This window comes from Ischnura elegans, chromosome 3 (genome assembly GCF_921293095.1).
Source record: "Ischnura elegans chromosome 3, ioIscEleg1.1, whole genome shotgun sequence".
NCBI classification, from domain to species: domain Eukaryota; kingdom Metazoa; phylum Arthropoda; class Insecta; order Odonata; family Coenagrionidae; genus Ischnura; species Ischnura elegans.
The window spans coordinates 5,987,447-6,015,310 of NC_060248.1; the positions used below are offsets into that span (position 1 = coordinate 5,987,447).

General features: G+C 38.5%; 1 protein-coding gene across 1 annotated transcript in view; it reads left to right on the forward strand.

Moving 5' to 3' along the window:
• LOC124156658 (dystrobrevin beta) overlaps positions 1-27,864 on the forward strand; it is a 102,075-nt gene that overhangs the window by 42,046 nt on the left and 32,165 nt on the right. Inside the window, exons 10-12 of the mRNA XM_046531318.1 lie at positions 241-356; positions 14,623-14,812; positions 22,399-22,702. Coding sequence (XP_046387274.1) covers positions 241-356; positions 14,623-14,812; positions 22,399-22,702 — 610 coding nt within the window. The remainder of the gene's footprint in view (positions 1-240; positions 357-14,622; positions 14,813-22,398; positions 22,703-27,864) is intronic.

Sequence of the window (27,864 nt, forward strand, 5' to 3'; positions counted from 1 at the left end):
GAGAGAGCTCGCAAGGAAGGTAGCTTGATTTTTGGCACTTTCAGAAACGTCCTAAGGAAGCAATGAACGGAATGCACTTACTCCTTTTGTGTTTAATTTAAATTTTACCTGAAGATGAAAGAGTGAAAGTGGTTGTGTGATGAATAAAATGTTAGTGGCAGCAGATATAAAGTGAGCATGAAGATGTGATCCATTTGCAATAATATGGCATTGTGTGTGTGTTTGCGCTCTTTGCTGCAGGGTCGTGTGGGCTCAGAGGCCAACTTGGGACTGGACACGAGCCGTGCGCAGAGGGAGCTGATTGGACAGCTGGAGGCCAAGAACCGCGAGATAATGCGCGAGATTGCAAGGTTAAGGTATTGCTTGTGCCGCTCTGTGTGGGCTTATTTGTTGTTGTTTGAACTCCCCCTTCCCTTATTGTTCCCCCTCTTCTCCTCTCCACCTCCCACCCCTTCTCACCCACCCCTCTGCGTGAACCACAGAGATGTTGTATTGTTTTGACGCAGAACAAGAGCAATTGCTTCAGTTATAATTTAATGGTTAGTGGCTGCTTGAAAAAATTTACTGTCTACCCTACTAAGAGCAGGTTATGTTATAATATTATTTATTAATTGGTTTTATTAAAATAATTGTGTTGAATCTTTTGGAGAGTTTTGGCCGAAGAAAATTTAGAGCGAATCCTTCATTACAATCTACAGGATTAACCACAGAACGCAAAAGAAAACAGATGCATAGGGAATATAATTGTGAGTGACAACTTAACCCATTAATCCCCAGCGTTGCGTAAACGCAACATTATAGAATCGTAATTTTCAGAAAAAACCTTTACTTCAGAAATTTTTTTTCTTCAATTTACTGACTTTTTGAAATATCTCTAGGTCTTATTATGCCATTTTCACTAACATTTTCATTAATATAATTATATTTTTTTTAATTCAAAATTTGCCTTTTTCAAGGAATTGAATCACCATAAATTGTAAAGGATTTTTTTCTAAGAGTTCTTGAGGTATCTTACTATCGGTAATGTTTTATCTTAGTTCTAAGTTTCGTTATTCATCATGTTTATTTGTGTCATTCACTTTCATTGTTGCCGGAAAAAATCTGGTTGTTGTAAATAATGTTGCGTTTACGCAACGATGGGAATTCTCTGGTCGACCACAGGGCTTTTCTAAAAGCAAAAGCAGCTCGTCAATATGACTTTTGAATTGGACAACGTAGTGTTCTGATGGTAGTTTAGCAGCATTTTGTTGCTCTCAGGTTGTGAATAAACAAAGTTATGAGTTAATTGCACTTGGAATTCCATGATGATCATCTTTACGAGTTTTTACTTGGTAGATTCAAACCGTTGCGCACCATGTGGAACCGATACAGGGCTAGGTCATTCCCAAGACGTTGAATGGCAGTCTAACTTTGTAGACATTACATTCAGCTTACGATGCATTAAATTTTAAAGACGATAGAATGAGTGATTGAGAAACGCATTGGTTGAAACAGGTTTATGGCAGAAGGTGGAGTGTTCCTCTAGTCGCTCCTTGGAGTTCGCTCAGAGCAATCGCACTAAGTACATTCTATCTTTTGTTTTAGCGCTTAGGTGGTGTAAGGCTAAGCAATTAGCTTCAAATGGGTTGATATTACTGAAATAGTCCTCCAAAATTCCTTTATTATCTCTCTTTTAGTAATTGTATTGATAATACTACAATATTATTTTCTCGGCTTGTTGTATGAAACTTCATCCAGGGGTTTCATCCAGTTGGAATAGTGATGAAAATTTTATGCCTTATTTCTACGCCTCAGAAGTTTACTTTGGAAGAAGGGAAGTGAATAATAATTTACGAGAGAGGTCGTTCATAATGTTTTCTAGACTTGAGAACTGCAATGAAAATTACATTATCTTAGCATTTCAGATATGGGTGTTTTCAGGAGGTACACCACACCGATAAAGTACTGGATACAGTGGAATAACTTAGCGAAGAAAGTGATGAGGTCGATGCGTTGATAATCTCCACTGAAATTAGTGACCTCATTGTCGAAGAAATACCTACGATGGGGAGATAGTCATAAATGACGGCGGTATTTCGCTACCTTCAGGCATTTCTGAGACTTTTGAAATAAATTCAAACGTGTTGAGATTGAGATCTTTCGCTTATTTCTCAGTAAAGGATTACTTGAATTTATTTCGAACTGTTCAAATAAGTGCGCTGAGAAGAAAAATAAATATATGTTTACTCCGAGTATGGCAGATTTAATAAAACTCATTGGAATCCTAATATTGTCGGGGTACAATACATTACCATTACCACGCACTAATATGTACTGGACAAACAAAGAGGATATGTCTGTTCCAATTCTGAGACTTTGTATGACGTAGAATATATTTGATTAGATTAAAAAATATCCACGCCTCTCCGATGTTTGACAACTAGACAAAAGGGAAACATTTTCAAAATTCAGGTCTTTTCTCAAAAGTCTAAACCAAAATTTCATTCACTTTGGATTAATTTAAAATAAATTGTGCATTGATGAGCAAAAGGTTCCATATTTCGGGCGACACTCAGCTAAAATGTTCATCCGTGGGAAAAAATTAGACTTGGTTATAAATTGTAGTGTCTAGCCTCAGCTACAGACTATCTCCATCAGTTTTTGCCAAATGGAGGCTTCGAGCCAGGAAGAGATAGTTCATTACCACTTGGAGAAAGGGTTGCTCTAAATCTGTTGAATTGTTATATGATGGTAGTAAGTAGCAATGGTGTTTTTGCGATGGGAACAGATAAAGAAAATGGAACCAGATATTCCACACTCAAGTCTCCGAGGGATTTGACAAAAAACCTAGAGGATTTTCACTATTTCTTTGACAAGTCATAAAATATTCTATTAGTGCGATAGTATGATAATTCTGTGGACACCTTTGCTTCAACTTACGAGAATATTGATCCCATAGTAAGGACGGAAAGGTACAAACGGAGGCTGAATAAGAGTGATCTGATTCCGCAATCAAATTTCATCAGCGATTACTTTAGGGAAGTGTAGGGGTACACGATAATTCAATAGCATGTTACCTTATCCAGATTATGGGCAATGGTCGTGGGCTCTATTCATAAATGGGCTAGATAGAGCAATGGTGAATGCGTGACGATTTTACACATTAGTCGCGGATAAAGCAATTCCTTAGGTAGACTTCCGGTCTGAGATCGTAAGAATTTTACTGGGGCAGAAAGAGGTTTCCAAAATAAAAACTGATGAATTAAAATTGGTGCGCACATGCGGGATGCCCTAGGACAAATGACAAACTCCAGCATGTTCGTCAAGACAGAATAAAGCATTTTACCAAAGGAATACTGATAACTCCCGGCGAAGATGTTGAGTATGCAAATCACGATAAAAAATAAAAGATAACACATAAGCTTTAAAAACCTGTTTTGTAATTTTTTACCAAGGTTTTCCCTGCGTTGCGTAAACGCAACATTATGAAAATCATATAATATGTTGAAAATAATTTTTTTTAATGAAAATATATCTTAATTAGGCCAATATAAACTGGAAAATATGAAAAAACCAAAGTTAAAACCGCTACATACAGTCTGGGGAATAATGGGTTAATAATTTTTAATGCTGATGATTTGCAAATGTGTATTCAAGGCTGTGAAATTTAAACAAAAAACAAATACTATCGTACATCTGAAGATGGAAAAAATTCATTGAATGAATATGTGTAAATTTTTTGTTAATTTACATTTTTTATTGTTAAATCAATTGCTATGACCTTTGCTGAGGATCCATTTTAAGTTACAAAATAACACTGCATAACTACACAATAACTCTGTGTATAAAGCCAGGATATCCCTGATCAGAATTCCAAAATACTCAATATAATTGTTAAAAGCAACTTTGCTCGTTACAAAGTCCTGCTATTATAAATTAAAGGTCATTCTTCCTTCATTACAAGACCCCTTGTCCTCGTTGAGAATTCCATTCATTGTGTGTCATACAGTGAACTTGGTATTTAACACAGTTTCAGACCTTTTCCCTTTCAAATTATCTCTCAATGCCCTCAAAATTATCATGCTGTGAAACTTTAGAGAGTGAGAGTGGTAAGGGAGGGATGTTGAAAGGTTGCACAATTGAACTAAAAGTGAAGGCGAGTTAAAATGGTTATAGCCCAACCGATACAAACGTCACTGATTCAACGGAGAAAAACATTTGAGGTTTCTCTAATTATTCATTGATAGTTTACTAAGTAGTGGGCGATATGTTTCCAAAGTGTAGTCACTACTAATGTGAGTTGATAGCCACCCACCCATTAAGTATAGTAATGTGTGGCTTGTCTGTGGCAAATTCCTGTGGTAGTGCAAGTATGAAGGTTAATGTGTAAGGGCCGTGAGAAGTGGTTCATTAATTGGAGTAAATGCTGTAAAAATAATAATGAGAGGAGGTTAATATTTCTGAAACAGCTTGAGTATCATAAGCCAGAGTCAAAAGAAAAATATTTTTATTTAACAGCTGTGACAACTTTATAGTGATCAAATATACTGAAACTTTTCAGCAGTATGGCCCACAGGGTTACATTTTCTGATTAGCAGTACCTCTGGGGGTCTATTCTCTAACTCGAAGCTCCCGTCGTGGTAGCTTCGAACTAGCTACCAGAATTGGCTACCAACCTTATTCTCTAACAGGGAGTAGCTTTCTCAGACCGAGAATTTCTGGTAGCTTTCTCAGACCGGATATGGGGTATGAGAAATATTTCGTGCGAACTCAGATTTTACTCTTAGAACCAATGAAATCGCTCGTTTCATTTCGTCACCTGCGGGAAAATCAATGTAGTCGTTCTCGGCTGACTTTTTCTTCTAGTTGAAATTAATGTGCTTTGTAAATTACGAAATGCTGAGTGCCTTCAGCTTTCATAATAATAGAAATACGAATAATAATAGAAATACGTAGAAATAATTATATTTGGCTAAGCGGCTTTTATATCAATTCAATAGTTTCGATCGATGCAGCAGTTTATGTCACGATTGATAATCATGTAGGCCATGTAAATATAATGAAGAGAAAATGTTAGTAAACTACCAACACATTAAACCAATGCTATCACATTGTCGTTCTAATTCCCGAGAACTTTACACTCAGCGCTCCTTATGCTTTTGCCTGTTTGATGCAAAAATTTTGATGACCAACTGTTTCTGTGCAGAGATTGTTCCTTCTTGCACTGCGAGAGAATATCGCAATAACATGACATACGATAAGTGTATATTATTTCGGGAATATCTTCAACAAAGTTAATGGGAAGGTGGAGAAAATTCTGTTTGAAAGTTACGTCATTTCACTCAGATTGGCCTAAGCAATCATTTTAGGCTCTCAATATGCTTCAAACGATATTTACACAAAACTCTACTGTCGTGCCGTTCTCTTGACGGCTAAATTAATATTTAAATGGTTTTATGAATAAGTATTATATGCCAACCGCCAAGCTTGCACTATTGCAAGCGAGGGCGATTCATTAGAACTTGACCATCATTATGAAAAAACAACCTATTAAACGTAGTTCCTTCTCCCAATATTAAAGTCATATTATATTATTGTTTTTGTGATGACTTCCTCCGTGGGCTTCTGGAATATCCATGGCTACACTTTCTCAAAATTCAAAACAAATACACCAACTTAACTACCGGCACTGAAATTAAATGCGTATATACGGCCAAAGACACACAAATGAAAGCAGAATGATATCATGAACACATTTATTCATTGGAAGAGCAAAAAATTTATTAATAACTATCATGAAACACCTTACATTGCATTATAACACAATAATATATCCACCTCTCTCCGGTCTGCATCTATGTAACACTAAACTCTCTTCACACAATCACTTCACAACAAAGATCGTTGCTAATAATGCACGGTAAAGTTAATCATAAATGTATAAACACTTGCAAAAATAAGACATCCATCTCTGTGCAGTGGATACATTGGCATTGGTAATGATTTCAACGCATCAATTAGTACCGTCACTACAACAGTCTCTCGCAACATCAATAATAATCACTGTTTTCGGGGTTTTTCTTCTCACTAGTAATGACTTCATGCAAAATAAGATTTCACGTGATATAAAATGATTGAAAGTAACATTTTTCTTCTCCAAATAATGAAATCAACTAGTTAACGCGATCGATAGTTCACTCCGAAACATATATGTTTAGTCACGAAATTTGTCACTCATGCCCACTACTTTGTTAAGAATACAATAATTGAAGGCTTCAAATAATTTACGCAGCATTCCCGACCTTATTAAAGAAAATAATTACGCAAAACAACAAAAATAGTCAACACTTTTCTTGTTTACCACTCAATCGCTAGCCGTGCCAAGAAAGACTGATGGGATTGAACAAAAGATTAGCGACACGCGCCACTTGGTTCACGGCGGTTCATAGGAATTCCCAAGAACCCTACATGGCCCTATGGGAATTCCCTATGTATTTTGATGGTAGCTAGCTGAAGCGCGGGGTTCGAGGGCGCGCTTCGCGAAGCTACCGTGGTAGCTAGTTTGAAGCTACGGAAGTAGCTTCAAATCCCATGGAGAATAAGGGTTGGAGCCTAATAAGCTACCGGTAGCTTCTGCAAGCTCCCTTCGCCGGAGCTTCAGCGTTAGAGAATACAAGTGGGAGCAAGTAGCTTAATTAAGCATCTTTCCACCAGAAAGCTACCGCGCTTCGAGTTAGAGAATAGACCCCCTGATCAAACTATAGACAAGTGGCACTATTCTATCCAGTGATAGTATCAGAAATTTCTGCCTGCCTAGACTTCTCTGTTAAAGGCACCTTTCCAAGCTATTTTTGCTGCCCTGCATTCAAAATGGCAAATAAAACCTAAACAATGCCATTTTTTTTTTCGTGAAAAGCCATATGTTAAGCCAAAAAAAGTGTGAAATTTTACTTAAATATTGCAGTTAAAGCCAAAAACAGTTAAATGTATTGGGAAATTTCAACAAATTTTGTGAAAATTGAACCTCCAAATTTGAATTTACAGTCTTTAAATATCAAAATGGCAACTTTAAAGCTCTTATGGGGAAATTTTCAAAAAAACCTTGAAAAATGTCTAGGTCCATAGCTGTAGGTGAACATTGCCCGACCACTCTCCGAGAAATCTCCCCTCAGCAGTGATTTCTTCCCTGCAGTTTTACTTAATTAGAGACCCATATGTGAGAACAGTGAGCTCTTGGACTGTGTTTAGTGACAGTCTTTATACCAAAGATTTTTCCTGTTGAAGACATTGCTAAAGGTTTGAAAGTAGATCCCCAGCAATAGAAATAGGTGCTGCCTTTTGGTTTTATTGTCAGTAAATATTACAATTGATGTCTCCATGCCCATAAATACAGTATTTATGACTGGGAGAAAGAAATTGCATTTTTTTTTATTTTGGGGCCAAAATTGTGATGGATAGATGGTCTGATGGATAGGTATGTGATAGATTTTGGTGTGGGCGTGAATGTGAGGGAGGGCCTTGTTTAGCGTGCGTACGCACCGCCCTCATCCTGTGGTTTGCACTTCTCCTTTGAGCATGTCTCCCTTCCATGGCCTCTCTTATGCTCTCTTCTCTTTACTGCCATTCTCGTACATTCCAAATACACATTCCTCGAATCATTTGCACTCTTTAAGCACGTGCATGCGCTTTTGTTTGCAAACTCGGGGTCTTTGCTCCGGCATGATTGAGGATGTCAATCCTGGGTTTAGAGGTTACTTTTTCAAGAATAATTGTTGTTTTGTTAAATAGTGGTCAATATAAAAAAACAGCAGTGAAAGCAATGTGCCCTTTTCAGCTGGTTGCTAAATCAAATTTTCTTTCCATTGCTATTTTTCATTACCAGGAACAAGGAGTTTTTGGAAATTTTGAAAACGGGAGTTAATTTTTTGCTAAAACTTTTGCAGGTGCTTGTCAAAAACTTTTGGGCTATATTGTCGTGTCAATTTTTGGGTGGCCACAACATATCCCGACCGATGCTGGCCGCTTCATTAAGGCAATCTGATGCCCTTGAGAAGGCCCCAAACCAATATCGGTGAGGAAACATCGGGGCCACCCAACAGTTGATGCGTCAACATAGCCCAAAAGTTTTTAACCACAGTAGGTGGAGTTAAGGTTCTTTTCCTCTTTCCAATCCTAATGGTTACCATCAAAAAACCCAATTTCTTCAGTTATTTAAGTTGCACGTCCTAAAACATTAATGCTGTTAATAGCAAAGCCCCTGTAAAATTATCTTGTTTCTTAATGCCAGAATGACATTAATTACAGTAGTTATTAAATTTAAGAAAGGCTGGTGTGGTGATTTTCCCTTAAAGTCATTTAAAGTTTTGCATTGACCCTTTTTTATTTTCTCCAAATATACTATTTTAAAAATAATCCTCAAGTGCAAAAATCCATAAAACATATCATACATCCCCTTACAATTAATGTGGAAGAAAACAATATTTTCTTGTGAGAAATAATTAATTATGTGTGGAAATCAAGGAAATATCAAATGGGATACTGAAGTGGCCTTTAGTTGCTGGACAAGGTGCATGAGATATCAGCTCAGTGTAGGCATTTCATTGCATTTAAAGTGTGTGTGTGTGTGTATAGTGGTGGACTCAGGTAATTGTCATAATCCCACATTCACTGATTGTTAAGTCTTTGCTGCTCCTGTGGCAACGCAAAACCCCTTATCACTTAATCCAGTTTACAAACCTCTTAAAGCTTAGTGGTCAGTTGCTGTACGTATTGTGGAACGACATACCTTTAGCTGTGAAATGAATTTTGAAAATTAGGTGGTTGGCTAATGTGTCTAGTTGCACGCTGACCGATTGAATTTGGGCACAAGTTCTCTTCAAGGAGGCTGGGGTGCAGTGGTCACCTAAAGCTGAGGCCAATGTTGAAACTTCAATATTATTATGGAAAATGGAGAAATCTGTTTGAGTATACACTTCTGATTAATAATATTCAGGTCCCTCCTCTTCTTCAATTAGTGTTTTATTCAGTGGAAATCAAATTTCCAGTCAAAATAAACAAAATATTGATGGCCTGGTTTTTGGCTGAATGGTGAAGCCTTTCAACATTCCCAACCACAAATTCCTTGTGAAGAGTGAGGTGACATATTGGGGACAGGAACTTTAGAACACCCCTGTCCAGAATGTTGAAAAGCCTCTATCCGGTGTCATGAGAATTGTAGTCTGTGTTGAGCTCTACACTCACCAATCAAAGCAACCCTAGGGTTGACATAGACTGAGTGTGTAAACAAATGCCTTCAAACCTTGTTGTCTAGAATGTTTCCATTTCAGTCTAGGTGTAATGAGCAGAAGCCGATAGTCATGCGGGTTTATATTTTCTCTGAGTTCTGACCAGTAAATATTCATAGTTCATACGGGGTCCATACCAGTCAGGGAAATGCAATTTGGAATGGCATTGTCTGGGAAATTAAATGATGGCCTCTCCAGTGGAAGAAGGGGATATAATTGTGGTTAAATGAGTTGCTGTGTTCAAGCCACCAGGCAGGAGTTTATTTACCTCCCTGCTGGGTGACATGGGGCCGTGCCCACTTAGTGCTATCAGACTCTTATTTCTACTCCTTGCATTTATATTTTTGCGACATTTATTCATAAGCCTGCCCTTATTTATTCTTAAATTCTGACATCTATTGTAGAATTTATAGATTTCAGGATCAAAGAAAACTTCCACTGTGATTCAGGTATTGTGCTATCCGTTTTATTCAGTCAAGTAAGACAAGGTAAATAACAACAACAACAAATAGCATGTCATTTATGGAAACAGCTGAAGCATTAAACTGCAATCTCAACACCCCACCTCAATTTAATAACTTTACATTTGACATCTCCCAAAAAATCAAAGTAAACCCAATGAGCTTCTCTATGTGATGATCCTGGGAGCTGGTGGGGCTTAAGTGAAAAAATCTGCCAGTTGATCTTCTGAGCGTAAATGTTCTGCATTTATAATTCCTCGGTTGTAGAGTTGACGAATAGAGTTATACTTCACATGGACGTGCCTCAGTCTATGATGTTCCCACTTTTGCAGTAGTTGTATATAGGCCTGATTATCTTCAAATGGTAACTTCGGTGGAATCCAAAAATCGTCCATTAAGTATTTCAACCAGACTAATTCAGGAAGAGCTGTTGCAAGTGCTACATACTCTGATTCTGTAGATCAGCGGTTCCCAAATTGGGGGTCGCGACCCCCAGGGGAGTCGCGGGCCATTCGGAAAGGGGTCGCGAGATGTATAAGAATAATAAAGTGAACTATGTACTTAAACTTAGACAACCATTTTTAGGGGGTTGCGGCTAAAACGTATGGGCTAAAATGGGTCGCAGAAAGAAAAAGTTTGGGAACCGCTGCTGTAGATGATAAAGCAACACTAGTCTGTTTCCGTGTGTGCCCCAACAGACAGTGTTTCCAAAAACTTGTCGAGTATAGCCTGAGGTAGATCTGGAGTATTCCTTTCTGTTCCAATTTGAGTCAGCATAGCCCCGAAGAATATCTTGATTCCTCTTCCTAACACACAGCTTCAGGTCAGTAGTTCCTTTAATATATCTCAGAACTATCTTTAACCCTTAGGTGCACGCACCTGCAAGTATAGCGCCAGTGCACGCTTGCGGCTTTTTTGCCGCACTTTTACATTTTTGATTTTCCCAAATATGCATTCAAATTTGAGGGTGTTTTAACGTATTTGGGTAACTTCTAATAAATAAAAGCACTAAATATTTTTCCCATTCATTTATAGACAAAAATATGTATTGCATAATTATATGCAAATTTCTTGATGAATACTTAGACTAATTTTTCTCAAGGAATTGCTGACGATAATCTAGACACTATCAAGTCAAAAAACACACACAAAAAAGGAAATGGATATGCTTATTTGTTAATGCAATCATTAAAATTATAAAAATAACAAACTTTCTAAATACAATTTATTTTTTCATCCTTATTGACCATCACTGTCTCTTTAATGACATTCGTGGCATTTTTTGACACAGGCGGAATGATTATTGCATATAAATCGAAAAAATTTGTATATTTGCTATCTTATAATTTTTATATTTTCCACGTTTAAAACAATCACCCGCACTACATTGAGGTTCATATGTAAAAGCAGATACTTCAGGAATTTTCCCAAGTCTCATAGCTAGAAAAGCCTTTGTGTCTGCTGGAAGATTACCTTTTTCACCCTGGACTTCAGATGTTCATCTACAAGGCTTAACGCGAGAGCTTCCATGAACTCCATTCTTGGTCTTCGATGGATTTTTTTCAATATTATTAGCTACAAAAATCACGTGGTCACCAAGAGTAGCCATATAAAAAAACTGGAGAAATTGTGATGGAGTCCACCTTTGTGTTCGTCTTGAAGGGGAGTAATTTACACACTTCTGGTCCACAGAATCGACACTCCATTGGTTGAGTTGTAGTTCAGGATCATTTCAGGTTTCGCAGTTTCTAGATCGATGTCCGCATTGCAGTGCAACATAGAAAGCAGAATTTCGCATTTGCTTTGTTTATTGAAGTACGAAACAAGAGTGCAGTCATCCTGGAAACCAAGAAATGCAGTTCCAGTCCATCGAATTTTGCAGGGTAGAAACTCTCTGCGGATTTAAGGTTTTTTTCACGGTACTTAAGAAAGTTAGACCATTTTATAGCAAATACATGGCTAAATCAGGACTTGAATAGTAATTTTTTCTGTTATTTTCCCATTCAAATTCCCGTATTCCCGTTGCTATCCTGAACACTTTTCTGCAATCATCAGGCCTGTTCCATCTGTTTTACAAGCTCTTCTCTAGCATCAGGCGTGCGACTTTTATTTAAAGAGAGAGTGTATTTAATTCCAAATAAAGATATTTCTACACGGGAAGTAGTGATGCAATCTCTGATTCTCGAGTACACATGAGATGTCAGTTTTTTTTTTTTCAATGTACAATTTGGTATTCTTGACACTTTTTTCAATTACGTTCAGTGAAATCGTTTTCGGCAACAATTCAAGTTTGGTTGCGGCATTCTTAGGAAATGATGTTGGCTCTGGTGAAACACTGAATATGACGTGGTGGTCACAGCTATCGAGATGCTGTCAGTGAAGGACCTCTTAAACTACCAATTAATTCAGGAATAAATAATTACGCGAATGTGACTAATATAAGAGAGGAAGATGGATTAAGCTTCAAAGCATCATGTGAAGATAAAGATGGATTAAGCTTCAAAGCATCATGTGAAGATAGAAAAATTGGAGATTTATCCTAGTTCTTGGATTCTAGAGCAACATAACATCTGATCAACAGTAAGATATGTCTCAGTATTATCAGGAAACTGGAACACTCTTTAAAAATTAAAGTGGCTAAATCAGGTACTTATCTTGAAGCTCAATGTGAAGGGGAAATTTAAGTCATCAGCATGGTAAAAGGAAGTTGAGATAACTATTAGAGATGTTTCATCTGTGTCTGCACTTAATTGTAACTTACTTTTGGTAAGAAAACTGGAAATGAAAAGATTTCGTATTATCTTTGAAAATTCGCAAGGCTTCATTAAAAAGGGAAACGAAACTGTTGCTGTTGCAAAGAGGAAGACTGAATCTCAATTATACGTCTTGAATTTCTTTCAACAAAAAGTATTGTCAGCTGCTTCGTCAGAAAAAAAATGAAATTTCATATACCAGAACTGACTAGCGATGAAGAGGAAGTTGAAAATGAAACTTTAAAAAAGTTAATAAAACTGGAACAGAAACTCTACGACGGCCCACCACGAAGAGTGAGAAACGTAAAAGTCTTCAGGATTATGCACTGAGTGCTGCAAATTATGTGGACCATGTACCGGAAAACTGCAAGGGCATCGCGGAACATGAAGACGAGGAACTCTGGTGTCAAGCTATCAAGGAAGAACTTAATTCAGTAAAGGAAAACAAGACTTGGATTTACACCGATTTACCCCCTGGAAGTAAGGCTATTGCTAGTTAATGGGTTTTCAAATTGAAGAGGGATAAGGATGGAAATATTGAAAAGTACAAGGCTAGACTTGTAATTAAAGGATGCTCTCAGAGGAAAGGATACGACTATGAGGAAACATAGGCACTAGTGGCAACAGTGTCTTGCAACAGTGAGGGTTCTGCTGGCTGTGGCAAATGAACTTGGCCCTATTCTGGAACAAATGGATGTTGCTAATGCTTTTCTGCATGGAGAACTCAAGGAGAAAATATACATTAGGGTGGGCCGAAAAAAGGTTTTTTTTCCTGATCAAATTTGCCCTATGTGGGAAAGTTGCGAAATGATATAAGGATCTCGCACACAAAATTTTTTTCAAATCGGATAATATTAACCACTGCCGCCCGAGCTCTAAAGTTTAAAAATTTGCAAAAAATCAGGCTGATTTCAGAATCAAACGGCTATTAAGACGAATTTTATGAAAATATGGGATAATGGATAATATCAAAGGGTGGATACATGTTTATAGTTTATGAAAATGAAATTAGAAGTTTTTTTGAAAAAATCTATTTAAAAAAATGTCTATGAATTAACAACAAAATTAGAGTATAGACCACCCGCACAACACAACTCATTTTTGCCTACATTTCTAAAACTCCATTTTGGGGGCTTAATTGCAGGTAAAATAATATTTATTTCGATTGAATTTCATTTATTATCAAATAAGTTATCATATGGTAGTAAATAATCCCACAAAAAGTATTAATAAGGAAAAATATTTGGAATTAACATCAATCATAATGACGAATAACGTACCTGTGGAGCTATTTTCAACAAGAAATTCAGCCAAGGCTGAGAAAGAGCAGAACCTGAACACCAAGCATTTCACTAAGTAGCTCTCTGCTAGTTTCATAAAGAAACTACCCAGAACCCACCACGAGGAAGAGGCTACCATCGAGTTCCACCCGTGTCCCCCAGCCAACCTTCTGAAGGACACGATTGTGAAAGCACATCAATTACTCTGACAAAATTATTTTGTGATTTTTTTCAAATTTCGGCGGAAAATCTCCGTCTCTTATGCACGATAAAGCCCATCCATGCCTGCGTCCTATACTGCACACCGATTTTGATGCTAACATTATCATTTGTACCATCCTTTCAACTGCTTGTGTATGGCAGGGAAAAGGTACTTCTAATACAGATCTTTCCGTAGCAAGGTCTTCCAAGTTTTTGTTTGTCATCCCAGCTACTATTGGTGGTTGATTTACCTCATTTGATTCCCAGTCAACCAATTCAATATAATTTTGAGCATCGAAGTTTAGAAAGATATTTTTCAGCTTCTGTCATCTTTGAAATTTAAGATTCCTTTTTCCGTTTTTAAAATAAAGCTGGGCCCGTAATGTGAAGAATTTATGGATTTCAGGATCAAAGAAAACTTCCACTGCAATCCAGGTATTGAGCTATCCTTTTTATTCAGTCAAGTAAGACAGAAGGTAAATAACGACAACAATTAGCATGTTATTTATAGAAACAGCTGAAGCATTGAATTGCAATCTCAACATTTATTCCTAAAGTTTGCTGTGAAAATGGAAAGTTGGTGTGACTTGATTTTTGCATGGTGCGCACAGATGTGTTAGTGGCTTGAGAGAGGCAAATGCCCTTGTTGTCTTGTCTTGTGCAGGCGACAGCAGGAGCTGGAGGCGGCTGGTGTGGGAAATGGAGGAGGGGGCAGCATGGAGAACCCAGCACTTGTGGCCGAGCTGCGTGCTCTGCGTAGGCGCAAGGATGAACTGGAGAGCCACCTGGGGTCGCTGCAAGACTCGCGTCGTCAGCTGATGGTGCAGCTGGAGGGACTCATGAAGATGCTGAAGGTAACGCAACAGCGCCAGAGGCAGCACCACCACGACATGCGTGCGGTGCGTGGCGCTGCAAGGGCAACCTCTGGCGAGGGGAGGGTGGCGGGTGCAGCGCCGTTTGCTCCACAGGCTGTGGGCAGGATGCACCACTACCCGGCCCAGTTGGGTGGCGAGGGCCATCCAAGCGGTGCACCGCAGTAGTGCACGCATGTTGTTTTATTGTAGCTGCATCACTGTTGTGTAGTAGTCCGGGCGTTTGCTCCCCAATCCCAAAATTGGGCTTTCCTCTCATGTGTAAATAGCAAAACTTGTGCAAATGAGTAATTTGAATGTGATATGCTGAGTCCTAGAAGTAATTGAAGTTATGGAATTACAGTTGTTTCTCAGCTTGTGTATTCATTGAATTCCCCATCCCCTCAGTCTCTCAATGAGTTTTTCATTGAAGTGATTGTTCATTTGGTTAGATTTTTCTTGGAAAGTAATGGACTCATATTTAATGCATTGACCGCTGAAGAATGGATGCATTTTCCACTAATCAAATTCTTTGAAAATCCTATTAGAGAATACCCCATCTTTCAGTATATACATACTTCATTCAAATCTTTTTTCTGATAATGTCTCAGAATAAGGGTTGTTAGCCTAGTCTATCTTCAGTTCCTTGGCCATCAAGGTTATATGTTTTGCGTTGCAGTGGATGATATGTATCTGAGTCAGTGTTCTCAACTCTTACTTTGCATATTTTTCTCGTGAATTACGAATGAGTCCAGCTGCTGGATCACAAGGTGAGCTTAATATTGCATTGCTATCAGTTTGTGTCTCATTAGCGACAGTAAGGGTGACAGAATTAGAGAGGAGGTGCCATCAACTCTCATTTATAAGCTATGGAAGGTGAAGCCTTCTATGATAAAAAAAATACAGATGAGAATAAATTTGATCATGATTCAACATTTTAGTTAGCAATGTTGAAATTATTGCACATAAAATCAGATGAAGCTGTAACCAAAGTAAAGGAATGTAAAAAAATTAAATATTTCCTTTGATTGATGATATAATATTTGGTGGTACCTTTCACTAACAATCACCTTCAATGACGCAAATGCCTTTGTATTCGTAAATTATCATGAAGGAGCACGGAATCTTATATCCGCCGGTGAAGAATGAAAAGAAGGAATGCACTGAACAATAGATAATTTTGAGTATTTATATAATAAGATGATTTATTGTTTTCATGAAGGTTCAGTTATTGTTATTGCATAGTTACGTATCTGTTAATTTTGACTATGTACATGGGCTGATGGAAAAGAGCAGTGAAAATTGAAGGAATGTTATGCAATTGGTTATTTTTTTAACAAATAGGGCACTAAGAATTATAATTAATGAGGTAGTTGCCAAGGTAATGTGCTTTGTAAGAGCATGATAAATTTTGCAAATGCATCAGTGAGAATAGGAAGTCTCTGCAGCTAAGCTGAAATGTTATTTTGATTTTGATTCACCAATTTAATTAAGTTCATTTAGAAATGATGGGTTTATATTCATTGACGGGACATTCATTGAGAAGCATTTCCGTGGGAACACGTCAGTTTTTTTAAGATTCTCATTCGTTGTTGCCTTGGAATATAGGTGAAATTGATAATCATTTAACACGAGTGAAACGTATTATTTTTACTGAAAATATGATGGTAGCAATTGGCTGTTCAGGACTAATACTTTATAGCTATTGTGTAGAGGAAACTCTCGAGTTTCCAGTGAATGGTGAGAGTTGTAGAGGAAAGTCAAGTTTTATGTTGGGATTCTAAAATCAAATCTTTAATGGATGCTTCCTTATATATGTACTTCTTGTAGAACATACTTAAACTATGTATTTTTATACAGAATCACCTCATGTGCTTAGGATCCTAAAATAAACTTAGTAAAACCTTAGTGCAGATATGGTTTGTATGTTATATATGTGTAATCTGTTAATATTACATACACTTACACTATAGGGGTATGGGTTGTTCAATGCTTCAAGCTTTTCTGCCTTTTTCACGATGTCTGAGGTGTTAATGGACTCTTGTGTTATCAGGAAAATGCTGTCGCAAGGTAGTATTCTGGTGTGAAATGGAATGAAATGTAGTGCGTATATGTGTATGAGTGGTCTGCATTCACTCTCTCAGTCAGTGGTGTGCTTCAATCAATTTTGCAATAGTGAGGTGTGAGCAGTCTATTGTTCATTAACGTATAAATGGAGATTTGTATATAGGTAAATATATATTAGTATTGTTTCGAGACATTTGCTACTTAAGATAGGAAGGAGGACTCAGTATTTTAAGTGAAATATTTGAAAATACTTACTCCGTCACTGTTTGTTGAACTTTAATTTTTCTGTTTTCTATGAAGTTTGCGTTAGTCTGATGAAATTATTTCTGTAAGTTGTCTATTATCCTGCACAGATTTAATGCTTAATTGGTGGAATTCTAGTGATTCATTCTGTGTTTATGTTTTCTGAGCAAGGGTGTGATTGACCACTTGCCAAACTTTACAAAAATTGTTGTCCATTTCATCATCAGCATCATGTATCACATTAACCATTTCCATGCACTCTGGAGGTGTCTTCGTGCAAACATCATTCGAGCAATCGAAATATTGAACGCCAGTCAATGGTTATCTCGTAAAAGGCCATTTTAGAGTCTGCACGAGCCAGGACGAAAATATCCCAGTGTGGTATGTGCCGCTGGCATTATTGAGGATAGTCACCCTCTCTCGAGCATTGGGTGCACGTGCCCACTCGTCTCTTTCATAGATGGCGGTGGTGTCTATTCTGGATGTTTGGAACTCCTCATCCTTGTCATATTGAGTTGCATTTTATTATTTGCTCGGAAATTGCTCTCATTTTGATGCTTATTAGGTGTCTTCAGATTCCATGAGTCATCAAATAAGTAAGTACTCCAGTTGTTTATAATTTTTAGTTTTGATAGAGTTTCAAAAATGAAGAGACCCCGTATTTTTCCGTTTTTCGATTTGTTGACTACTTCCCGTGCTCAGTGAAGAATTGTCGGCGTTAGTTGTGTCTTGAGCGGCAGAGGAACTGGTGGGGCCACAAACTCAATCCCAGCTGGCCACCCCTTCTTCTTGGCCTTGTGCATGAGCCGCATCATCTGGCTCTTTGCTCTTTACTCTCTTGTGAGTGATTCCTTCCCTCAATGAGTTAATCGACCAGAACTCAAATGACATCATCAACTCATGAAAAGTGGGCTGCGGCAACTTTGCAGTTTTCCTATTTTACGCGACAGTGGCAGATTGAGGAAGAATTTTAGTTCTTCATGACTTAATTTCCCCCTTCCATCCATCCACCCTTCCAATTCTTGTAATGAATCACATTTTCGGTCTTCATGTAAATGAGCCCATTGTTTGGACCCTTGAAATGGCAGCGAATGGATGTTCATTATTCGCTTTCCCTTGGCAGTGCATGCCACTCAAGAACGTACACTCGGGGTGCCGAGAGCAATTACTGACTATTGATGAAGTGAGCAGCCACCGAGGAGGATTATGAATGAAGCAATTGCAGGTGAGGAGGAGTTGTTTGGCTGTGTTTTAGATTAGCTGCTGCTGCTGCTCTCTACAAGGGCGCAAAGAGGACGTTTGCCCTCCTCCCTCAATCCCCTTCCAAGGAGAGTGCCAGAGCATCAATCGCCGTGAAGTGGCCATTGTTCTGTGTCATGCCGTCTTTTCTCAAGCTTGGCAAAATATTTACTTCACTATTGGAACCTGAGTCAATTACTGTCATGTTAATTTTGATAATCTCAAATTAGAACCTTTGTCAATTATTGCAATCCACTGATTATGAAAGGATGTCTTCATAAATTTTGTATGCTCAAGCAAGGAAACGGCATTTGAAGCGTGGGCATTATTTAATTTTCAACATAGCGGGGGACTGCATTAGATGTCTCGGGAAATAGTTTTTTTTTTAATTTTCAAATAAGTTTATAAATATGCAAAACTGCAGGTGGTTTAGTTTCATGTTTATTCATACATATTAGATTCCGTGGATAAGTTTTACAGTAAACTCACGATTAAACGAAGTCAGCGGGACCAAAAAATAGGCACTGCATAATATCGAGTTTTTGGGATGCGTAAGTTGGGTGTCTGGAAGATCAGCAAAAGGCGGTAGGAGAGAGTAAACAAAGGTTTTGGAAAGAAAGATCTCTCGGAGTGGGGGAACGGGTAGGAGTGCTACAAGAAAGTTCATGGTTAGAGTTGGAAGTGCCTCTTCATTATGAGTAGCCTCCAAAATGAATTGCTAAAATTAGCGAATAGCTCCAAGTATTTACCATAGACTTTTCGTTGGGACCACTATTTCACGTAGTATTATCGAAAATTTCGTAATATCCTGCTTCATATAATGGAGAGTTCACCTAATATCCAATTTTCTATTCAATAATCTCTTAGCAAAAACTTTCAAATGTTGTACACTTTCACTGAAAACTTCACCAAGTTGCATTCATTTTACAGCTGAAAATTTGCCATTTGTGTTTCATGATAACAAATGTATTTACATATTTCTGGTAGGTCCGATCTGCATTTACTTTGTACACCTTGAGAAAGTTGTGTGTGCATTTAAAGTTATGCAGGAATGAATTGAGTCTGATAAATGCATACGTCTGGGTAGACATTTGTTCAAATTTTACTTGAGCCAGAAATTGTTTTTAAACAAAATTATGCTATTTTTATTGTTTTCAGACTTGATGGAAATTTGCAAGCAGTTTCAGCATCATATTCATGCTAAGTTGAAGAAAATTGTTGTTAAAACCACAAAAATTTATAAATTTTTATTTTAATCACCTTTTATTTATAAAATTTTCTGCCGGAGAGTGGTGCACTTTGTAGTCTTGCTGGGGAAAATCAGTGACGATTAACTTGCTTCCAAGGTGATTTTTCTCATGAATTGGACCTTTCTGTAGGGCTGGTTGCCATTGGTCATTGGTTGGCTGCTTCTCCTTCGCTTGTGGATTCCCTTTCACTTCTCCTATCCCTCCTCCCCCTCTCATCTGCTGCACTAAACGCGCCCAGGGTTAACAAATATCAAAATAGAAACAATCAATGTTTCAAATATTTTTATTCCATTAATCTTCAACTGTGCATGTATGTGGAGGGGAGAGTGGTTTTATTAGTCTACCAAAAATAGTGGAGTTACCTACAACAACAGTGTTTGGCACTGATATATAATGATTTTAAATTTCTTCTCTGAGATATGCATTAATAAGTGTTAGTTCCTTAATTTCATCAATTCTCAAGTCAATATTTGGAGAAGTTTTTTTTTGAAAAATGAACATTCCAAGTTACATAAGCATATTCCAAGCATTAAAAAACGGTCCCTTTAATCTTACAAAGCTGAATAGTAGAATTGTCAATGCAAGGACGAGTTTATGATGGAAGAAATGTGGAAATAAATTTCTTATCATTCACGGTTTATTTAATTATATCCAATCAAGTAGTTACCAAGATACATCACTTCAAAGTCATTTATTTCAACTTTTTGCTAAGACAGGAAGATGTTTTTTTTTTTTTTCTTTCCTTTCTGGCAATGTTTATACCCTGCGTACATTTCATCATCCAGTGGTAGTATTCAGTTGCAGGTGATTAGGCGTATGTAATTGGATTGAATAATTAGTGGAGTATTTAGTAAGAGATACCTATTTTGCCCCAATTATCTAACTAATTGATATCATTCATTGCAAGTTGAATGCGTGTTGGGAGTGAGGTCCCAATGATTTCTCTTTCTCTCTCTGTGGAGTGTCCGTGATCCACCCAGGGGCTGCCTGCCTCTTCAACCTATCTATCTGTTTATGTTTCCACTGCTCAGCTCATCATTGAGCTCTTAGCTATTCAAGTATATTTTACGTGATTACTACGCAATGCATTAAATAGAACTTGATTATATATACATACATACATGCTCATGTATCAAGATACTATTTTCAAAGTATTAATATAAAGTATAAGCTCCCTTGATGATTATAATCATCTTTTCACTATCTCTAATTGTGTGTCAGATGTCTAACATCTGTACTCGTGGCTTATTCTTCTCTGTCTCACATATTGTCAATGGCTGTGAGTTGTCCTCACACTACTAAAACCTTCAGTGAATTATTAGACCACTTCTTCAATGTTCTTGTATAATCTCAGTGACAATTGTTCTTTACTTTTTATCTTCTTGCAATCAATTACTTTGCCTCTTTTGATCCAAATATTTCCTTCTCTCGTGCGTCCGTCTCCTTTGATCAGCTCCGACGATCTCCCTCTTGTTCACTCTCTTTCTGTCCATGGGTTTATTTGGCATAAGATTCCTTGGTTGTCTTAGCACGGTGAGTATTGATCTATTTGGGTATTCTAGTTTTGCTATTAACATTTGAAATATTCAGTAAATATGGTTATTTTATGCTCTTTAATAAATTTTGTTGGGTTAATCTACTCTGGATAGAGTCATGCTGTTCTCATATAATCTCGCTATAAATGCTCTCTCTAAGTATCCCTCATTACGATTTTTCTTCTCCTTGATCATCTCTCGTTAGTTCCTCCAATATCCATGTTTTTTGGGCAATGCTGCATTGTTATATGTTGAATATGACATTTGGTCGCTAGTACATACAGGGCTCATCATCGCATACTCAAGTGTACCACCTAGCTACTTTTCCATCTTTGGATGTTTTACCATCTCTTATACTTTCTGTGTAAGTCAATCATTTGCACATATGTATTGTCCATGTTTTCAATTGTTTTGATTGGATTGCTATATTGTAGTTTTTAACTTTCCCCTATACTTTTCATCCAAACCAATTTCTTTTCTTCAGGTTGAGATTTGCAAGTGTGTTACTTTGCTATTTTATCATTTACATGATGCTTTGTGCCCTCTTACGCTACTCCTCCAAATCAGTTTTGTTACATGTTAATTGTGACATATTGTGGCTAGTGCAAGCACCACATCTTCGAATAAGATCCGACTGCCAAGCAATGCAAGTTGGCCTGTGCTAATTATATTGTCTTTTGAGTGTCCTTGTGGTTGTGTAGCTGTGGGCACACCAATTTTGCCAGGTTTCCTCTTGGTAGTCTTTCTCTGATAATATGCCAGTTTTCAGCAAATCCTTGATTTCCCATTTACTATGAAAGCAGCGTTGTGTGGGGCACCATTATTTTGTTTTGAGCATGATTCTTAAGTTAGGATGCATCAAATTATTTATAGTCAGTACTTGGAGCTCTCTCATTATGAATTCCATCTTCGTATGAGTTTTCTATTATCTCAGTCCCCCCCACCTATCAGAACTCTTAGAAAACATTATCAGTAGTGGTGATTTTGGAGTTGCATTATGCAAATTTTGTGATAGGCAATTTGCATTGTTCAATAGTCTGTTGGCTGCACATGACCACAAGTGAAGGTGTATCTCAAGTAATCATAAAAGTGGCATTTGCTTTGTTTAGTCACTTCCTCGATGACGTTTTACAGCTTCAGGGCGACGTGCGTGATCATTGTGCTCTTCTTTCTCTCTCTCTCTCTCTCTCTCCCCCTTCCCCCCTTCTCTCTCTCGTCAATGTGCATTCCCCTCTTTCCCCCAATCAATCTGCAGAACCATCAGTCATCGCCCCGGTCCACGCCCAACTCGTCCCCGCGCTCCACCAAGTCACCCCCTCCCCCTCCCTCAGCACCGCCCCCTGCTCCCCTTGACGCAATGCAGCAGGCGCAGGCCATGCAACAGCCGCCGCAACAACAGCAACAGCAGATGCTGCTGTCGTCATCGCAGGGGGGCACGTCCCCCACACCTTCCTCGTCTGGTCCCCCCTCATCGGGCCGCAGCCTGCGCAACGACCTGCTCGTTGCGGCCGACTCAGTCACCAATGCCATGTCCACACTCGTCCGGGAACTCAACTCAGGTGGGTGGCGGCGTGTGGCGCACCCTTTGCGTGTTTATTTGCGCACTACCTCCCTCTAGCCTCCCCCCTCTCCCTGCCTGACCGCCTTGAGCACATTTGTTGCGTAATTTGCATGCTTCCTGTATGCCAAGCCCTAGCTGCACCCTTTCCTCATTCGCCGTTACATGCATCAAAACTGCAGAGGCCAGTTGGAGAGGGAAGATTTTGTTGTGGATTTTTCTCTTTATTAATAATATACATATTAGCTTCTTGATTGTTTCCTCTAATATCTTGGAAACCTCTAAAATTTCCCAGTAGCAACTTCCATCTTTCATTGAAATTTGTGACAATCTCTTCTTGGATGCTTGACTTTTGAAAATCGTTGCATCTATTTTTTATTCTTGATTGCATTTAAAAGTTTCATTGAAAATGCATAACAATTATATGCATTAGAGTGTTTTCTCCTATTTGTTATAATTTAGATAATTGTGGGCTCCTCATCTACATAATTTATCTGGCAATTTGTTTTCATTCTGCCAAAGATAGCCTATCGATACTCCCGCATAATCTCATGGCCAAGGCCATGAAAGGGGGAGCAAGTGCTGTCAGTGAGCGCTTCCCCCTCTCCTGACACCTTCTAATATGCTCTCCTTTGGTGGTTTGCAAGCTCATGGCTAAATAAATAAATAGATTGAAAGTCCACACAACGCTCTACTTGGTTAAACACAACATTAATGTGACATTCCTGGTGGAAATATTATTTTACATTTACAAGGGTATTTACTTCACTTGAAAGTGTTGAAACCAGTCGGGGGTACTCAAAATGGATGGTTGCCTTTCCCAAAGTGTTCTCAGTCTGTGCATTCATTTTGCTGCGGACGCCCACCTCGTCTTCCTCGTGTTGCTCTGGAATGTGATTCTGCATGCAGCAAAAGCATAATTCACCTCATCAGTTTTAAAACCCTCTTACTTCTTACACTTATCTAGTGCATTCAATGGTGATGTTTGTGTAGTTTTTGTATGCATTATTTACAAGCATTGGACTGTTTTCAAATGTAATTTACTCTCAGCTGTGCCTGCAATGTTTGCTCATCAATTGTGAGCTTGAGCATGTCCTCCACAGCATTTTAGTTGCTTTGCCCTGATTGACTGGAGCATATTGCCTGTATGCTTTGATGGTTCTCTCGAGCCCTGCTACTCAAGGACCAAGCACCCTTGGCAGCACTGCCACTGCCTGGTTTCCAAGTACATATTGCAGATGGGTGTGATCTCACTGCTTGATATAAGATAACCACGTCCTGCAGCAGTTGCTTCTCGGGCAACTTTTGCATGACAGGACTTCATGGCATGGTGTGTGACAATGCAATGCCCGTTGTTGCGCAGTGGTTTGACGTCCTACCTTGCAAACCAATTCGCTGGGTCTGTCATCTCCCCGCCGCACATTGTGGATCACTCAGCTGCTGCTGCTGTATGGTTCTTGGGGACCAGGGCTTCAATTGGCAGGCATCTTTCTTGCTCATCTATTTTAATCATTTCTGCCTTTCAGAGGCACATTCTCATCAAGATTCTCTTTGTTGCTGAAGAGTGCAAGGGATTACAGTGTGTGAAGCCTTATGTGACGTTACTAAGGTCGATTTGTCATTTTTTGGGATGCTGTCACATTGGTTTTTGAATGGTGGTTCACCAGCACTCCAGCTTTCGTCTCCAGGTTGAAGTGATTCTTGTGTCTGCTTTTACTCTGGTGAGGTGGGCTCCACTCGGTGACCCGTTATCACTGCATTGTGCAAGAGTAGTGTATAATGAAAGGAGTTTTGATTGCCTTTCTAAGGTCCTCACCTTGAAACACGTGACTTACACCTGGAAACAACCACACTCACTTCAACTTAATGGAATGGCGGTGGAACCGTCTTCACTTTTCCCCAGCGAATAGTTGTAGTAAATTCTTTTCAGGATTTAATTTGGGTAGTCTCCTCCATCTCTGTTGTTGACGACGTTTCGATGGACGTGGAGGAGATTACTCGGATGAAATCGCAAGAAGAATGTCCTGTGGTGGAACTGTTGTCACCGCTGAACAACCAATGTGACAGCCTCCAGGCAAATGCCACGAGCTCGGGATTGTGGCCCAAGTGACGCATATCTCACCCCTCAGCATTTCCCTGCCTGTTCCCACCCCTCTCCTGTGGATTGCTTGGGTGCAGCACTTCTACCCTTGTTGCCCCTTTCGCATACACGTGTGTCTCACAATAAGTGAGAGTGAAGCACATGTCTGTCCATTTCAATTTTCGTGCCTGAAGTCACTTGACTGACTGCTTCATTGACCCTTCCCTCTTAAATATTGATATCGAGGCCAACCTCTTAACACGTTGCGTACGGATGGCGAGAATTCTAGTCATTTTTTCCCCAAACGTTCCGGACAGATGACGAAGATTCTCGTCATTTAGGCGCGTCAACCTAAACAATTTTAAAGCATACAATACGTATTCGTTAGTACGTTTTCAGTTGTTGTTCGCTATTCATAATGAATTGATGCATCATAACGTTTGATTGGGTAAAGTTATATTCTAAACAGTAGCTTACCCCGGTACGCAATGTGTTAAGTGAAACACAAATGTGTTTCTCTCTGTTTCCCCGAGATTCATCCATTTTGCATTATTATTATCTTGGAATGGATCAGCATCTCCTCTCCACTTCAATGCAGTCGTCCTCCGACAAGTGTACGTGCAATTGCAGGACAAATGATGCATTGCATTTGATGACCTCTCATTTTACATGCTTCTTTTCTCTCTCCCCCATCAATTTCTGGTGCAAATTTCCTTTCTTTCTTGAGAGTCATGCGCTATCGGTTGCCCTCTCCCATCTTTTCCAAACTAGTCCCTCCATTGCTTTCTGTTCAGTTGACACATTCCATCCCCTGGAGCCACAAACATTTCGTCCCATTAGTATCTTCTCTGGCTTGTCTTTATTTGAATTGAGTGGATATCAATGGATTTCATTGCTATTTGGTACTTAATTAAACAAATTTTTTGAAAAACTCGATAAATACTAGTTTTATCAACCTATGACCACTGAAAAATTTTGCGAGTTTTACTTATCTGTCACGGAAGAGGCTTTCCTCTGCAAAACCTTGCGTAGAGGGTGGACTGGGGTCTACAAGAGTGTGCTCTGCTCTGCTCCAGGGTTTCTCAAATATGCAGTGGAAGTGTTAGATCGATATAGCTGCCATAGTGTGATTTTTGGCAGGCCGTTCCAGTTGATGGCATACTTTTCTCCTTTGGTTGAATTTGCATCAGGAGGAGGAGTGAAGTCAACTTCTATGGCATGGTGTTAGCTAATCATAGCACTCAATATTCTAGCATTCCATTTACGTCAATTTAGACCCAGATCATAAAACTAGTGTGAACCGAGGACTTAGTCGAAACTGCTGTCTGAGTTAATTTGAAATTATTTGTCAGTGTACTCTGGCAACAAGATCTTTCAGTTGAACCACTCACTAACATACCCTTCACACAGATTGTGCCTCTCAGATATTTTCTTTTATAGTGTACTTCATGACATAAATGGTCTCCTCATTCACAAAATTATTTTTAATAATAGCTTTATTTGTACACCAGGCAAAGATGTAAATCATGTCGAAAGTTAAATGAACTAATAATTTCAAGTTTCCATTTATACACAAGAAATACTGCTGACATAATTAATTAGTCACCAATGAAAAATTTGGATGACAGAATATTAACACAATGCTACAATCACTCTCCATCATGAAACTCATTCATGCTGTAGTAGCATTTAGTTACAAATGTTTTTAAGTTCAGCATTGAACTTACTTGTTGGAGAAATACGTGTTAAATTGGAACAGGGGGAGCAAATTAAAAATTTTAGACTCAAAAGCAGTTTGGGCTCCTGGAGCCAATTTTGTTGTTTATGAACATGTGCATGTGATCAAGTGATTATTATTATTATTATAAATTGCAAAGCGTGCATTCTTTTCTGCAACACCCAGAGTTTGACATTTGTTGAAAGTGGGTTAGGGAATTGAGGGGATGAACTTTTTAGTGTTGATTTTTGTTAGCATTCTAGGTTGTGATAGGCGGCAGTGGGATTGAAGGCAGTTATTGCTCCGCCCCCTCCTCCGCCTCCTCCTCTTATCCCGGTGTGTTTGTGTCCTTTCAGCCCACGCTCCTTTCATCTTGCGAGTGATACTCCTTTCCATTTTATGCTGTGCTATTTATTGAGAGGGATTGTGTGGTTGTAGTTTATATTACATATGTTTGTAATGTACCTAATGTTATCATTGTTTTTTCTGGCTGTGCTAGTGAAGATTATTAATTATTGTGAGTAGGTGTTGCTCCAGTAATATTGAGGCAGTTTATAATTTACTTGTTTAATACCTTTTTGTTGTCTAATGTTTTGTTAATGAACTCTTACTCATTTCTATTGATTTATAATTTTAATAGTAGTTTTGAAGTTCGGGTAGAATTTTTTTTACAAATTGTATTATTTTAATTTAAATAAATGTCTTGTGAATGTGTAAATGTTGTTAATGCGAAACATGAGTATGATCTCTGCAGAAATTGTGGTAACTGTACTTGCATGGGTCTTAATAAAAGTTTTTGTTTTGCTAATTATTTTTGTAGTTAACTTTCATTTTGTGCTCTTTCAATCTCACAGCCTTCACATTAATTTAGCTTGCACCCTCCATGTATTATTGTTTATCATTATGAGTGTTATATTTTGCTGCCATATAACACGTTAAAGATTTTTTTGGAAGCTTATGCAGCTTCCTTTTATCAATCATTAGTGTTCCTTAAGGGAACTACTGCATCCAAATCATTTTTGATCAACATTTTGCCTCTAACTGTTAGAGTTATCAAGAGAATGAGTGACGTCTGCTCTGAAGTGTAGGGTAATTAATGTCTGTCCCGATTGTTGAGCTGATTTGAATGTTGGCTGTAAGACATGAGTGGAACATGGTGAATTGGAAGGAGTCAGGAATTTTTTATTTATTTATCACATCCCCCGTAAACAGCACATAACGGCCTTTTACAACGAAGGTTTCCAATATGAACAAAGTACAACACAAACATCCATGCCCTGGATAGGGATCACCTACCCAGGCGGGATTCGAACCCACGACCTACGGTTTGGCAGGCGAGGACTTTACCCCACCGCCACCGAGGCCG